General features: G+C 40.0%; 1 protein-coding gene across 1 annotated transcript in view; it reads right to left on the reverse strand.

Annotated features, from left to right (window-relative positions):
- MAPK11 (mitogen-activated protein kinase 11) overlaps positions 1–13,212 on the reverse strand; it is a 31,270-nt gene that overhangs the window by 14,347 nt on the left and 3,711 nt on the right. Inside the window, exons 2-4 of the mRNA XM_061467563.1 lie at positions 2,635–2,764; positions 1,632–1,690; positions 402–513 (exon numbers count right to left, since the gene is read on the reverse strand). Of these exons, the coding sequence (XP_061323547.1) occupies positions 402–513; positions 1,632–1,690; positions 2,635–2,764 (301 nt within the window). The remainder of the gene's footprint in view (positions 1–401; positions 514–1,631; positions 1,691–2,634; positions 2,765–13,212) is intronic.

Consider the following 13,212-nt stretch of genomic DNA (forward strand, 5'->3'; position numbering starts at 1 on the left):
AGTTACTTGCCATATTGTTCTTTACCAAGTTCACATTCTTCAGAATGTTTTTGCACTACCTTCTTGTGACAGGTGAAGTGTCTAAAACACACACTGTGTGCTACACAACATGTTCACTTGAGACACTATATAGCAAATGATTCTCCTCCAATAATAATTAAATAGACAGATCTAAAGTTAGTGTTCAAGGGGAGTATTCACATGTATTATGCACGTAAACGCTGGCAGGCTTGGGGGTATTTCTGGTTATAAAAATGATCTGGTAATTTCTGCAATGATTGCTGTTATCTGCAAGTCTTAAGACATAAAAAAAAAAAAGTGTTAAGTACTGTCACTGCAACAAATCAGTCACTACTACATTTTGGCTGCAGACTCTAAAACTCTTGCATATAGCCAGTTACCTTAAGACCTCGAAGTAACTGATAGATGAGAAACTGTATATGGTCATCTGTTAACTTCTGGCACTTCACAATGTTATTCAGGTCAGCACCCATTAAATTTGTCACAAGATACCTGTGAAAATAAAACACAGAGCAGAAGAAAAAGAAACACATCTCATTTACAAATGGCAGAATCTAAATCCTAAAAGCAGCACATCTAGAGCAACTACATACACCCATGAAGGTTCCTTTTCCATGTTCTACCAACACACACCATAGTTTATGCCACTTAAATCATCTAAGACCTTCAATAATGGAATCACAGCTATGAGATTTAATATAACGAAAAAGAAAAATCATTACAGTACATTAAAAACTTGTATCTCTGTTTTCCCTGGGACACACTACAGCAGTTCAGTGAGGGGAGAACGCATCATATTTTGAGATGAATAGAAAGCCTCACACAATATCAAACTGGGAACCTGCGGCACTGAAACTACAGCACCTGCAGGGCCCTGGAATATCTGATGATGGAAATGAACATAGAACTGGTTGAAATAAAGAGTGGCTTTTGTAACTTCCCTCTCAAGCCCTGCTGTAAGCTTTATTTTCTGACAAATTTTGCAGAAATGTTGACTCTTTTCCAAAAGCAGTGCTAGGATACAAGCATGCATCTATCATACCCAGTTTCTATTTGTGCAATTTTGCCCCAGAGTCAAAGGTGTTTGGCACTAATTTCCATGGAGACAAAAATATATTAGCTACTATTTTTTCTGCTAACTTATTTACCTAAGTGCTTATAAAGGATGTAAACCAAGAGGAACTCAGCATAAATCGTACATGTAACATGAAAATACACCTAGCCCTTGGTTAGTCAGAAATCTAGCCTAAATTTACATTGTCTCAGTTAACCAAGAGATACTTTCCTGCATTCCTGAGCTATCCCACCTAGCTGTGAAAAGATAATCTACAGCTCATATATAATTGAACTGAAAAAGTTTTAAGTTTACTGGCAAGCAGCATCAAACCACTTATCATATACCTATAATCTTATTAACTATCATTCAAGAAAGTACAAAAATGAGTCCCATCTTCCTGCCTCCTCTTCAGTGGAAAAGTTGCAAATGGATTTATTGGGGTTCTTCACCCAAAGCCATCTGTGGCTGCAAGTCCACTAGAACAGTTCATGCTTCTTTTTAAACACCAGAGTGGTACTTACTAACTACGGAATGACTTTACAATTTTACTTACACTTCGTTAAAATTTTCTATTGATGTTGCAGGTGTAAAAACATCCAGCAATCCTATAACCTGAAAGAGGAGGGAATCAACAGTTTATTTTTAGACATCTGTAAAGCAACATGGAATCAGTAATGACAGTGCTTGGCATTCTTGGGATGAAACTGGCAAAATATGACATTCTGACATCTTGAAAACTTAGTACAACTGGTACAATAGGTGGTCTGTACAGGTATAGCCTCAGCTACCTCCATGACCAACAGGAAATTATACTAATTAGTATAAGTAATTACAAGAAGACTCTAGACAGTCAGAAATAAAGGCAGGAAAAGTCATACCTCATCACAAAAAAGCTGACACATACTTTATACACAATATTTAAAATTATGCACAGTTTCATGGGGTTTCTCATTCTGTTGTTATTTAGCTTTTTTAGCATCCTTTCTCCAGGATACTTTTCAACCCACTTTATTTTATTTGGGCTTTAATTCATCAAGTTACTTTTAAGCAGATGGATAGTCCCACAGAAATCAACTGCTTGCCACATAGAGTAGTACTGGATTATTTGGGTCCTGAAGTTCTACTATTGTTCATCTAAATATTACACTGCTGCTAATGTCAATGAGAGTATCTGCCCTTAATTTCTCAAGAGAATCCAAATTCAGCAAAAGCAGGCTTGAGTTATTTTTTTCCTGGACTGACATTTCAAGAGCATCCAGCAGCAGCAAGCAGAACATTACTTTATTAGGGAAGTTGGGATCACTTGTTTTGGATTTCATCAGCTGCATCTTCAAGATGAATTGAGATATTTTTTACTTAGAAAGGCAGCCTTTTACTGAAAGTCTCTAAAGAAGTCTCTAAAGTCCAGTGACTTCACATAAGATGCCTTATGGTATCTTGGGTAGCTAGAGAATTGCATATACTTTTTAATAAAGATTGTACCTAACTGAAATTAAGCCTATATTGCAAACTTTTGTCATGAAAATCCGAAGGGAAAGAAGTCACTCTCCACTTACGTTTTCATGCTTCATGTGCTTTAGCAACCTAAGCTCCCTGTAGGTCCTCCGCGCATGAATAAGCGATTGAAAAGGTCTTGAAAGCTTTTTTACCGCCACCTTCTGTCTTGTTTTGGTATCATAAGCTGAGCTAGAAGAGGAAAAGAGAAAGTCCGCGTTGATGGCATGTTCTACTTCAAAGCTCTCGGCTAGTTTGCTGGAGAAACCTGTATTCTCTTGGGCGCTCTTTTTCCTTCCTTTGCCCATTTTCACGCTCCATACAGGGACCGCCCCCGGGAGAGCTAGTCAGCAGTAACTCTGAGTATTCAAAGACAGTTTCCTTGTTTTCCACCTGGCAAATTACTAACATGATAATGTTCAGGACTCATCCTCAGGTAACCCTTCCCCATGTGGCAGGAAAAGTAACCGGAGATAAGCTCTATTAGTACAGCTCCAGCCTCAACCTCCAAGGCAAGGCTCGTAGGGAATACAGGGATTCAAACTCTGAACAAACTGAAGTCTTTACTAATTAGAGGAACACTGCCATCGTGTCTAGCAATACTAATCACCTATGTGACCATTAGCTTGCTATATGATAATGCCACAGAACTGGTATCAAATTAGGATGCAGACATAGTCATTTCCTCGCAAAATGCTGGTAACAAGTGAACAGGGGTACGTCTCACACTCCAGCCCACACATCCTGCTGACACACAGCATGTTCTTTACTTCATGCAGATGGAGATGCCCTGCTGAAGAAGACACTAAATACAAACACCACCATTTGCACCAATGGGAAACCCACTGCTTTTTACGCATTAGAAAGACATGACAAGCACAACAAGCCACAGATAAGTGCTGCCTGTTCTGCAGGACAGGAACAGAAATGATCCCTGTATGTACTGCTTCATGCCACTACACAGTACAACTATTAAAAAAAAAAATAAAAATCAGATTGCTACCTTCTCTTATGAGGAAAAAAAAGTTTTTAACTTCTTACTCTTATCCATTAAGTTAAAATTGTGTTAAATTAAAATACCTCAAAATTCTCTGTTTAAAGTATGGATAACATCTGTGCTTGCTAAAGAGCATTAACAAGCTGAAAACCTTCAAAGTTACAGAACTTTCTTGGAGTTACAAACATGAAAATTAGGTAACCAAAAATGCATAGCATAGGATGACAACAATCAATGGTCACACTGAAAGCTATTAGCTCCTTAAGAACAGTGTTTTAGACACTCCTGCAAACTGTGGAAGCAGACATCCGCTAGAGGCAGAAACCATTGATTGTGGCTGGAGTAGCTCCTGAATTAATACAGAGCCGATAATCAGATCCAAGTATGTGGACTCCTACACATATTTGGTGCTCTGCTAAACTCATGAAGAGCCAAGTGAAGACCAAAGCCACTTTATTTGTAAGCAGTTGGAGGATGAGGGGATATTTTTAATAAAAAGAACTAAGGATACAAGCAACAAATGGGCAGGAAGAACAGTGGCATCCAAAAGATGACTGTGATCCAGTTAGCCTAGAATTCACCCAACCAATGCAGGGAAAAATCCAGCAACAATTTTATTTGATAAAAAAAAAAGACTAAGATCAAGTAGATTTGGTCAAGAAGTTTCTTGCAGGCACCATGGAAGGAGTGAGTCACTAATGAGATAAATGAAATAGGTAAGCAGATTACTTAGCTAGTTTCTTGCAAGCATCACAGAAGCAGATCCTCAGGGAAGTTTTAAAGGCATAGAGGGTTGTGGCTTTGCTGAGGACATCAGGAAGGGCATTCCCTGAGCAGAAGAAAGCAAGCATAGGAATAAGACTGGTATCACTCTGAGGAGTGGGCGGAAGGGATATGATAGAGATACTTGTTCTGATAGTAGGGTAGGGACCTAGTTATTCCAGATGAGGACACTGTGTTGCTCAAATATGTGGAGCAGCTCAAGAAATGAACAGTGTGAGAAGCACTATCAACAGAGGTATCTTAAATTCCACAGGACTTGCCACAGGGGCAACATGAAAGTTGCACAAGTAAATCTGAAGAAATAAGAAGGAAGACACCACTTTGTGTTAATGTAACAAAGATTAGATATAATTGCCCTGTGTGTAATCCTGGCCAATGAAGCCACTGGAGAACTCTGCCAAGACTCACAAATACATACACCCTCTATATCCTTTCCAGCTTTTTTTCCAGTAGAAAAGGAAATGTTTATTCCAGATAAATAAATAACATTGTAAAAACAGCAGGTTGTGCTTAAATCTCAGCTCTTCTGGTAATTCACAAGCTTTCCCACTCGTGCTTGTACCAGTTTGTGAAACACTGTGTACATTATACAAGGCTAGTAGGAATTAGGTTTTAAATTGCATTATCATGACAAACATCCTTCTCCTCCCAATTCTAAAGTCAAATATTGGTTTCAGTGGTTTAAAACCCACCAATCTTTAAGATGGATTGCTTTTTACCCTCCATATGACTCAAGCCTGCAAAGCTTTCAGATAGAACAAAGCACTATTTTCTTTTAGGTTCAGTAATTCTTAGGACAGCAGCTTTTTAGACCCAGGATGGCAGCACATAAGGAAGCAGTGGGTGGGAGGGTGTGTCTGTGGGGAGGGTGGAAGGAAGAAGAAAGAAAACAAATGGCAACTTGAGTCCTGGTACCTCCAATGGCAAATCATGAATTGAAGCTGCATAGGCCAGGGACTCACTTGGTCCAAATGAGTTTTCTGTAGTCAAGAATCTGTACCACATGATAATCAAAGCTAATGCCTCCAGGCTCTTTACTTGCCTTGTTTACCATCATCATAATTCAAGTTATTAATGGTGAAACATTAAAATATACAGATTTCAAATTGTTTGAACTCTCATTTGTCAGATTCAAGAATGATCTGCATCTCTAATCTGCTGCTGCCTGTGATCACATTCTGCAAGCAGCAGGCTTTCCTCCCCATGAACACTTAACATCTCCTATTTCAGACTTGTTCTCCCCCTCTTGCAATTTTATCATCATAGCTGCAATCTAGGTTGTCCCCCAAATCCTTAATCATCCCCTGAGAAACCTGCTCAAGCTGCTTCCCTTTCTGTGTGTCTTTCCCAAGAATGTTTAGCTTCCAGACTTGTCTCTGGACAGGACATCTCCGGTCCCACTCGTGAAAACAGGGATCCACCTGTGCTTGGCACCTGCAAATGCTTTCTTGGGGCCCTGTAACCAGCCTGATTAAAATGATTCCAAACAGCTTCCTAAGAAAAAACACAACAGAACAAACTCATGCTGTTAACTACTGTGATTTAACGGGGAAGAAAAGGGTGAGAGGTCCTCACCTTCCCTTACTCTGCATGATACGACACACACCTTCCCCACTTCTACATCTAGACTACAGAAGGCTTCTCCACCAGTCTCTTGGTGCTTGCATCATCTCACAAACAACTGCAGGCAACTTACAGCATCTTTTTCTTTCACAAGGTTAATTTCTACAGGCTGCAGCTTTGGCCAGCCACGTGTTTATACTCACACTGGCAAACAAATCACCCTTCCAGTGGTTCAGCTACTGTTACCTGAGTTTCTTTGAAACTAGTTATTATGAGGTGTCTTATCTCCGATTATGACGTTATCTTATGTAGCTGGACAGAACAGTATGATGGAGATAAACTCTGATACTTGCAAAGGGGGTATCATCTCTTATCTCTAATCTATTCTTTGCTGTTAGTATTTCATTTCTTGTAGACAGTGAAAATAAGGGACTTTTTAACTGCGTATCGTCAGCATTTCTGACACCATCACTCGACAGTTTGCTCTCATGCCTCAATAAGGGAGCATCACTTTAGACAGACTTTCTATCATAATTTAAAAAGAAATATAATTTTTTTTTTTTCTTTTCACAAGAAACAACTCTGGAACAATCTTAGCAATAGCTTTTTCAGATGGGATCATTCTTGACCCAGAAACCTTTGCAGTTATGATATTTTTTTGCTGTCTGTCCTTTTCAAGATCAAGGATAAAAAAAACCATTATACTGCTTGCAAGGATGGCATCATTTTCACACAGATTAGAGACTTTTTCTTAGTGTGGTAATCAATCATTGCTTAAATTAGACTAACCTTTTCAGTGTTGTCTACTCCTATATTTAATAATTCTATTGATGTTTGTCGTGGTTTAAGCCCAGATGGCAACCCAGAGCCATGCAGCCGCTCACTCACTCCCCCCCGCCATTCCTCCCCCCACTCCCAGAGGGATGGGGATGAGAATCAGAAGAATGTAACTCCCATGGGTTTGGATAAGAACAGCCCAGTAACTAAGGTATAACACATATCACTGCTGCTGCCACCAATAATAATAATGATAAGGAAATAACAAGGGAAGAGAATACAACCACTCATCACCCGCTAACCCATACCCAGACTGACCCGAGCAGTGATCTGGCTCTTCCGGGTAACTGTCCCCAGTTTATATACTGGGCATGACATGCTGTGGTATGGAATACCTCTTTGGTCAGTTTGGGTCAGGTGTCCTGTCTCTGCTTTCCGCCAGCTTCCCCTCCTCCCTGGCAGAGCAGGAGACTCAGAAGGTCCTTGGTCAGAGTAAATATTACTGAGCAGCAACTAAAAACATCAGCGTTATCAGTGCTGTTCCCAGGCTGAAAGTCAAAAACACAGCACTGCACCAGCTACTAAGATGGAGAAAAATGACTGCTACTGCTGAACCCAGGACAAAGTTCCAGTAGATGAAATACAAAACTCTTATTTAGATGCATATTTTTCCCAGCTCTTAAGGTTTCAGAGAAAAGTTTGAACACAAGAAGCTAACACAGTCCAGAAACTCAGGAAGCAGAGAGCACAGGAATTTAACTTCATGACTTCTGTTGCAGCATGGATTTTTTGTAGCTGATGTTTATAAACATGGCCATACATATGGTCATTTGCCTAGTATCCCACGGACAGTTTATCCTCTGTGGTTGCAGAGTGGTAATACTGGACAGACAAGCCACTCATGCACAGCCTGCTCTGACCCTTTGGGATTAGGAGAACACTAGTCAGCTATGGCTACTTAGCCTTCAGCATCAAAATTGCTTCAACAGCTGGAAGGCTGCTTGCAGGATCCCAATCTAACAAACCACATATGGAGTCAACTCGCACCCAACTTAGTAAACTCCAGCATCTATTGCTGAAAGAACTCTTCCTAGTCTCCTCAGACTGCAGCCAGTCCCTGAACTTCATCATGCTTTGGGCTCAGAAAGGGCTTCTTAGCTGGGCACAGTACTACTCATGATGCCTGGAAGAAGTTCAGCTTGAGTGGAGGGTTCAGTCTAATGACTCCTTTCCTGCAGCCAGCTCAGGTCTAGCTGATGCACAATGAAGGCATGGCCCAAGCTGTTATATGTGGTGTCAATCTTGTGTCTGCAGCAAGCTCCCCATTTGCTGCAGGTTACCATCCCCAGATAACCATGAGGATTTGGTTGTCTACATTTGCTTGTGGAAGCATTATATGTGTACAAATAATTAGGTTTACCTATTCAAAGTGACTGATTTGGGGTTAAGTGCAAAAAACACAAAGAAGACTAAATTTTTCAATTTATGTTACATAATTCAGTGTCCCAGCTTGTGAGGCTGTTACCTTTACATCATCGCAAGTCTGACAACTGGTTGGACACGCTATACCAAACTTGGAGGGAATGCTGTACATAAATAGATCCTTAAATTTGCTCCATATGACAATGACACTGGGGCTGGGTTTTCCCCATATTGTTCCATACTTCTGTTTTTATTTCTTTCACTGCATCACAACACAGGTTTGTTTCCTTCATTGGGTCACATTCTTTCAGATGCGTTTCCATTACACGTAAGTTCTATGAGAAAAAAAAACAAAACCCAAGAAAAAAAAAAGGAAAAAATAAAATAAATAAATAATAATAATAATAAAAAAACAAACCCAAAACCAAACACAAAGAAAAAAAAACAACCCACAATTCATGCTCAAAATACAGATTCACAACTTTGAGCTCTATCTACAGACCTCGGCATCCTTTCATATACCCACTGATTCCTTCTATTGCAAGAGACAAGAACATCCTTGTGGACAAACCTACCCTTAATTTGTAAGATCCTGACTTCCTGAGAAAAACAAGTAAAAGGAGCAGAAGGGTGTATGTGAGCAAGTACTGAGGGAAAGGAATGGAAGAGTGGTCAGCACAGAATGCATCTAATCATTGAGGTCACAGCCTTTACTGTACACATTAGCAAGCAACATAGAAAAGGGGGACACACAGGAACCCTGGCCTGGGACATCTTCTAGTGCCCAATCATATAATCTGGGTTCTTCACAACTGCAGTGAATTAACACCCTTTTTAATATTTTTTGGTAAACACAGCTACCTTTTATTGAGATGTGGAATAGTCTTGAGAAAAAGCACACACACCATCTATCTAACACCAGAAAACTTACCGTAACAGCTACTGGCAGTGCAGCAAGAGAGCAACAGAAAAAAGGCCACATGCAGTAAGCTTAAGCAGCAAAGTAAACCCAGGAAATGGTTCACTTGTTGCTTCTTGATAAAGACTTTGTTACTTTATGCAAGTTCAAGTTGGTGATTTCCATCCTGTAAGAGCTAGATTTAAGGCCTGGAGCGTGTGCTTGTTCACTAAACCACATATATCATGACATATATGTGCATAAGAGAGAAACCATAAAGAAAAATGAGACTGTAGCAAGACAAGAGGTGGGAGTAATTACAAGAGTAATGGGTGGCTCTGAAAGGACATGTTTATCTCCTCACTAGAGGGGAAAAAAGACACCCTTGCTTGATGATGATGACAGGTTATTGTATTGTAAAATTACATCCCATCACGTGGGTATTATTCCAACCCACCATGCTGAGCACTAGCATGGTTTTGGCTTTAGTATCACACTGTCAATTACCTCAGAATAATTTACCACTAAATCTAAATATAAAAGCACAAAGTATCTGTTAACATATGCAGCATAATTGCTCCATAAGCAACACAAGATTGTGCACATACTTTTAAGCAGACATTGAAAAATACTAAAAAAAAAAAAAAAATTGGTATCCATATGTTTACATGAATACCTCACCAGTCTTCTTTCAATGTAACATAAAAATGCTGTATCAGCCTCTGAATCCACAAGCTATTTTTATTTCCTGATCTCTTACGTCTCCACAGTGACCTAAATAGTCAAATAACTTTACAAAGGAACAGTCACACTTTTCTTGGTGAAGTTATAGACAGTACAGCTTATGTCAGTGGGAGTGATACATTTATAATCGTACTTGTGAGAACAACATACAAAAGGTTGGGGTCATAAGCTGTTGGCTTCTTCAGCATGTGTAACCAGCTCATGGATACTAAAATAATCATGGCTTTTAGATACCCATAAGCCCGATGTCAGTATGTAAACAAGAAAAATCAGTCAGCTGCCACTGCTAACAACAAATGTATTCAACATTTTGTTTAAAATAGAGAAAAACTACCAAACAGTTCTAAATTATGGGCTTTGAAGTTACAGGTAGAAATGCTCATGGTCAATGTGGATATAAAGTTTAACATGAAAAATACCAGTGCTTCCAAATACATTACAGAAACCTAAACAGACAAAATCTCACATTCTTTTCCTTCTTTTTCCTATTTCTTCCCAGTTGTCCTTCACATTTCCCAGTTTCTCTCTCTACAACAGCCAAAATACTAAATGGTAACAATTTGTTCACAGGTCACATAGGGGTTTTGAAACACCCTCTCCCTTCCTGACTGTATACACAGAACTAAGATGCTGGATTTTTGGCACCAACTAGCTAATAAGTTCTGAAATTGCAAACAGCTACTTGGGAAGCTGTGTTGAAGCAACCAGGCCCTAAGACTTTAAGGTCTCTGAAACAGGGACTGTGTGCTCTAACCAGCTGCAGCCCCAGTCACAACCGACAGCTGGAGAGGAAAGCAGTTAGCTATGCCACTGCTGCACCATCTGCAGATTAGACTGAGGTAGGGACGGAGAAGACTCTTTGCAGAGAATTTTTATTCTGCTAATGTATTTCTACAGCTACACAGAAGGCTGTAATCCCATGATCCTTGCTGCCTTTCTGCCCCAACTGGTTCATCTCCTGCCTCTCATCTCTCTTCCATCCCATGTCTCCCCACTCTAAAAAAGAACTCATTAATTCCTCCTGAAAGAAAGCCTGCACAATACAGAGTGGTCTTGCTCAGTTCTTGAGCTTGGCTCTTCTTCACTCTTCCTACAATTCTTTCTACCACTCTCCTCACACATACAGACGTTTGTCATCTGCTCTTGAACTACTCCACAGGCTTAGCGACAGCATCCTACAGCCCTTCTCATTCTTCTCCAATCTCTGTCACAGCCATTCTCAGCCCTTCTCATTCTTCTCCAAACACCTCCTTCCTGATTCAGTCTCCTTCATTAAAAGCATTCTTAGACATTCTCATTTAAAATAGGAACCTTGACCCCACTAATTACCATCCTACTTCCTTTTCCTTTCCAAAGTCAGTAACTACACTGTTCCAACAGCTGGAAAATACGCACGATGAAACTGGACAAAGGAATATCAAGCAATCTGCATCCCATCCTAGTACTCCAACAAAACCGCTTTTAATGAACTCTCTAGCGATGTCTCCTTGGCTGGTGCTCAGAATGTATCTTACACAAAATTTCTTGAATTCTTGACCTCCCTTGGCTTTGTAGTTGCAAACCCCATTGTGTCTTCATTCCTAACGGCTATTTCATCATATTCCTCTGAGGGTCTTGCTCACTCAGCAAGACTGTTTCGTTGCTTCACTTTTTTCCATTCATTCATTGCAGCAATGTTGCTGCTAAGACCCTCCTCCTAACCTGTGACACTGATCGCATAACTGCTTGTATTTAGTTTCTCCCCCATATTGGAACAGCACTTTAAAGGCCTTGGTTCTAAGTATCATTATTACATATACTCACTCTTCAGAGGTCTCCTGCCTCTCACTGAACTCTCCTATCACCCTTCATCTCTCAGTTTTCAAGCACGTCTTGAATAAGCTTAGAAGGGCTCATTGTAAATATCTGCAAAACTAATGAAAGGCTTCAAAACCCTTCCTTCTGAATGATGCATATGAAAACCATACAACTGATAACAGATCTTGGACAGCAGCATTCTAACAATATTGTTTGAAATATTTCCAATAAAAGCATAAACATTTGTAGGATGAAGTTCAGCTCGTGTATTAGCATTGGAAACAAAAGACCTAATCCAAAAGAAGAATAGGCCCAAGGGAGTCCATGGAAATCGACATGCCAACAGTTCTACCCTTAGCCTGTAGAGATCTATACAGTCCTCAGTTTCCAGCTGTATTTACATACAGCAGGTTTGCATTACTATTCTAAAAGTTTATCTCGGCATTTAAACTAGCATGTAATGTTACAGTGACACATAATTCCAGTCACCTGATCATGTAGCTGAAATCATACCCTTAGTATCACTACAGCTAAGTAAAAGACACCGTTACAAGAAAAAACATCCTAAAGTCATCAAGTACAGTCTTGGATGAAGGAATTTTTCTCTTTGTCAAAGACTATACCAGCTTTCAGAAAACCTCACATGCTATCAAGTTGTCTTAGCATATCTCCTTAGAGGTCCCAATGTGAAAACGACACTATCAACTATGTTATGTCTTATGAGCTACTGCCCTCAAACCACTTGAGTGACAATCTAACCAGAAGCACAGGACGGGGTGGATAGGGGAAAGAAGGGTTAAAATTCAGGATTAAAGCTTTCCGCTTCTGTTTTTCCACTTGTACTTCCTCAAAGCAAAATAGAAGCCTAACTATCACCCCACCATTCCCCATCTTCACCCAAAAGTAGCCAGGACAAAAACTTAATGGACCTTAAGCATGCACTTAAAGTTTGTAGGATAGAGGGACCTGCAGAAATGCTGCATTGAATAAATAAAGCAGGCTTTGCTTTCCTGCTTTTCTTGAACTGAGGCCTGTACCTTACACTCAGACTTAGCAGGCCTCCTTTTTAAAACATGTTATGTCACCCAAGTAGGTGTCAGGCATTGCATACTCTTAAATTTAAAGAGACTGACTGGATGATATAAGTACTATTGATGCCAAAGGCTTCTGAGGAAACAGCGTGGGAGTTTCTGGCTGGGATCAAGCTCTGGACTCACTTCAGTTCACCTTGCAAGGTCTGTTATTTCCAGAGAAAGCAAAACACAGAACTTGCAATATGTTAATGAGAAACAACCTGTTGGACAGATCAGAGAGACAGTACCTGCAGAAGACTGTCTGTACCTCCCAGGCAAAAATAGGACTAAGCAGTCTGAAAGAGTTTACAGAGGCATACAGGCTTTAAAAAATAAGACAACCGACAGTAAACCAAAAACCTATCCACGTTACATAGTTTGCAGTATATTAAAAAGTCTTTAAGAACAGAAGAGATAAAGCAGCTCCTTCTCAAGCAGGTGGTAATGTCAGCTCCCGGAGGAAAAGGTTAACACATACCAAACCATACTGGACCTACCACGGCAATACAGCAGGGAGGCAGAGATACTGCAAGCCAAAGTTCCAGTTTATAAGCAGTATTACTGGGACAGTTGAAAGACTCAAACA

This window comes from Pezoporus flaviventris, unplaced genomic scaffold (genome assembly GCF_033815535.1).
Source record: "Pezoporus flaviventris isolate CSIRO_AGI_PZ_B2104156 unplaced genomic scaffold, CSIRO_AGI_Pfla_v1 ptg000045l, whole genome shotgun sequence".
Taxonomy (NCBI): domain Eukaryota; kingdom Metazoa; phylum Chordata; class Aves; order Psittaciformes; family Psittacidae; genus Pezoporus; species Pezoporus flaviventris.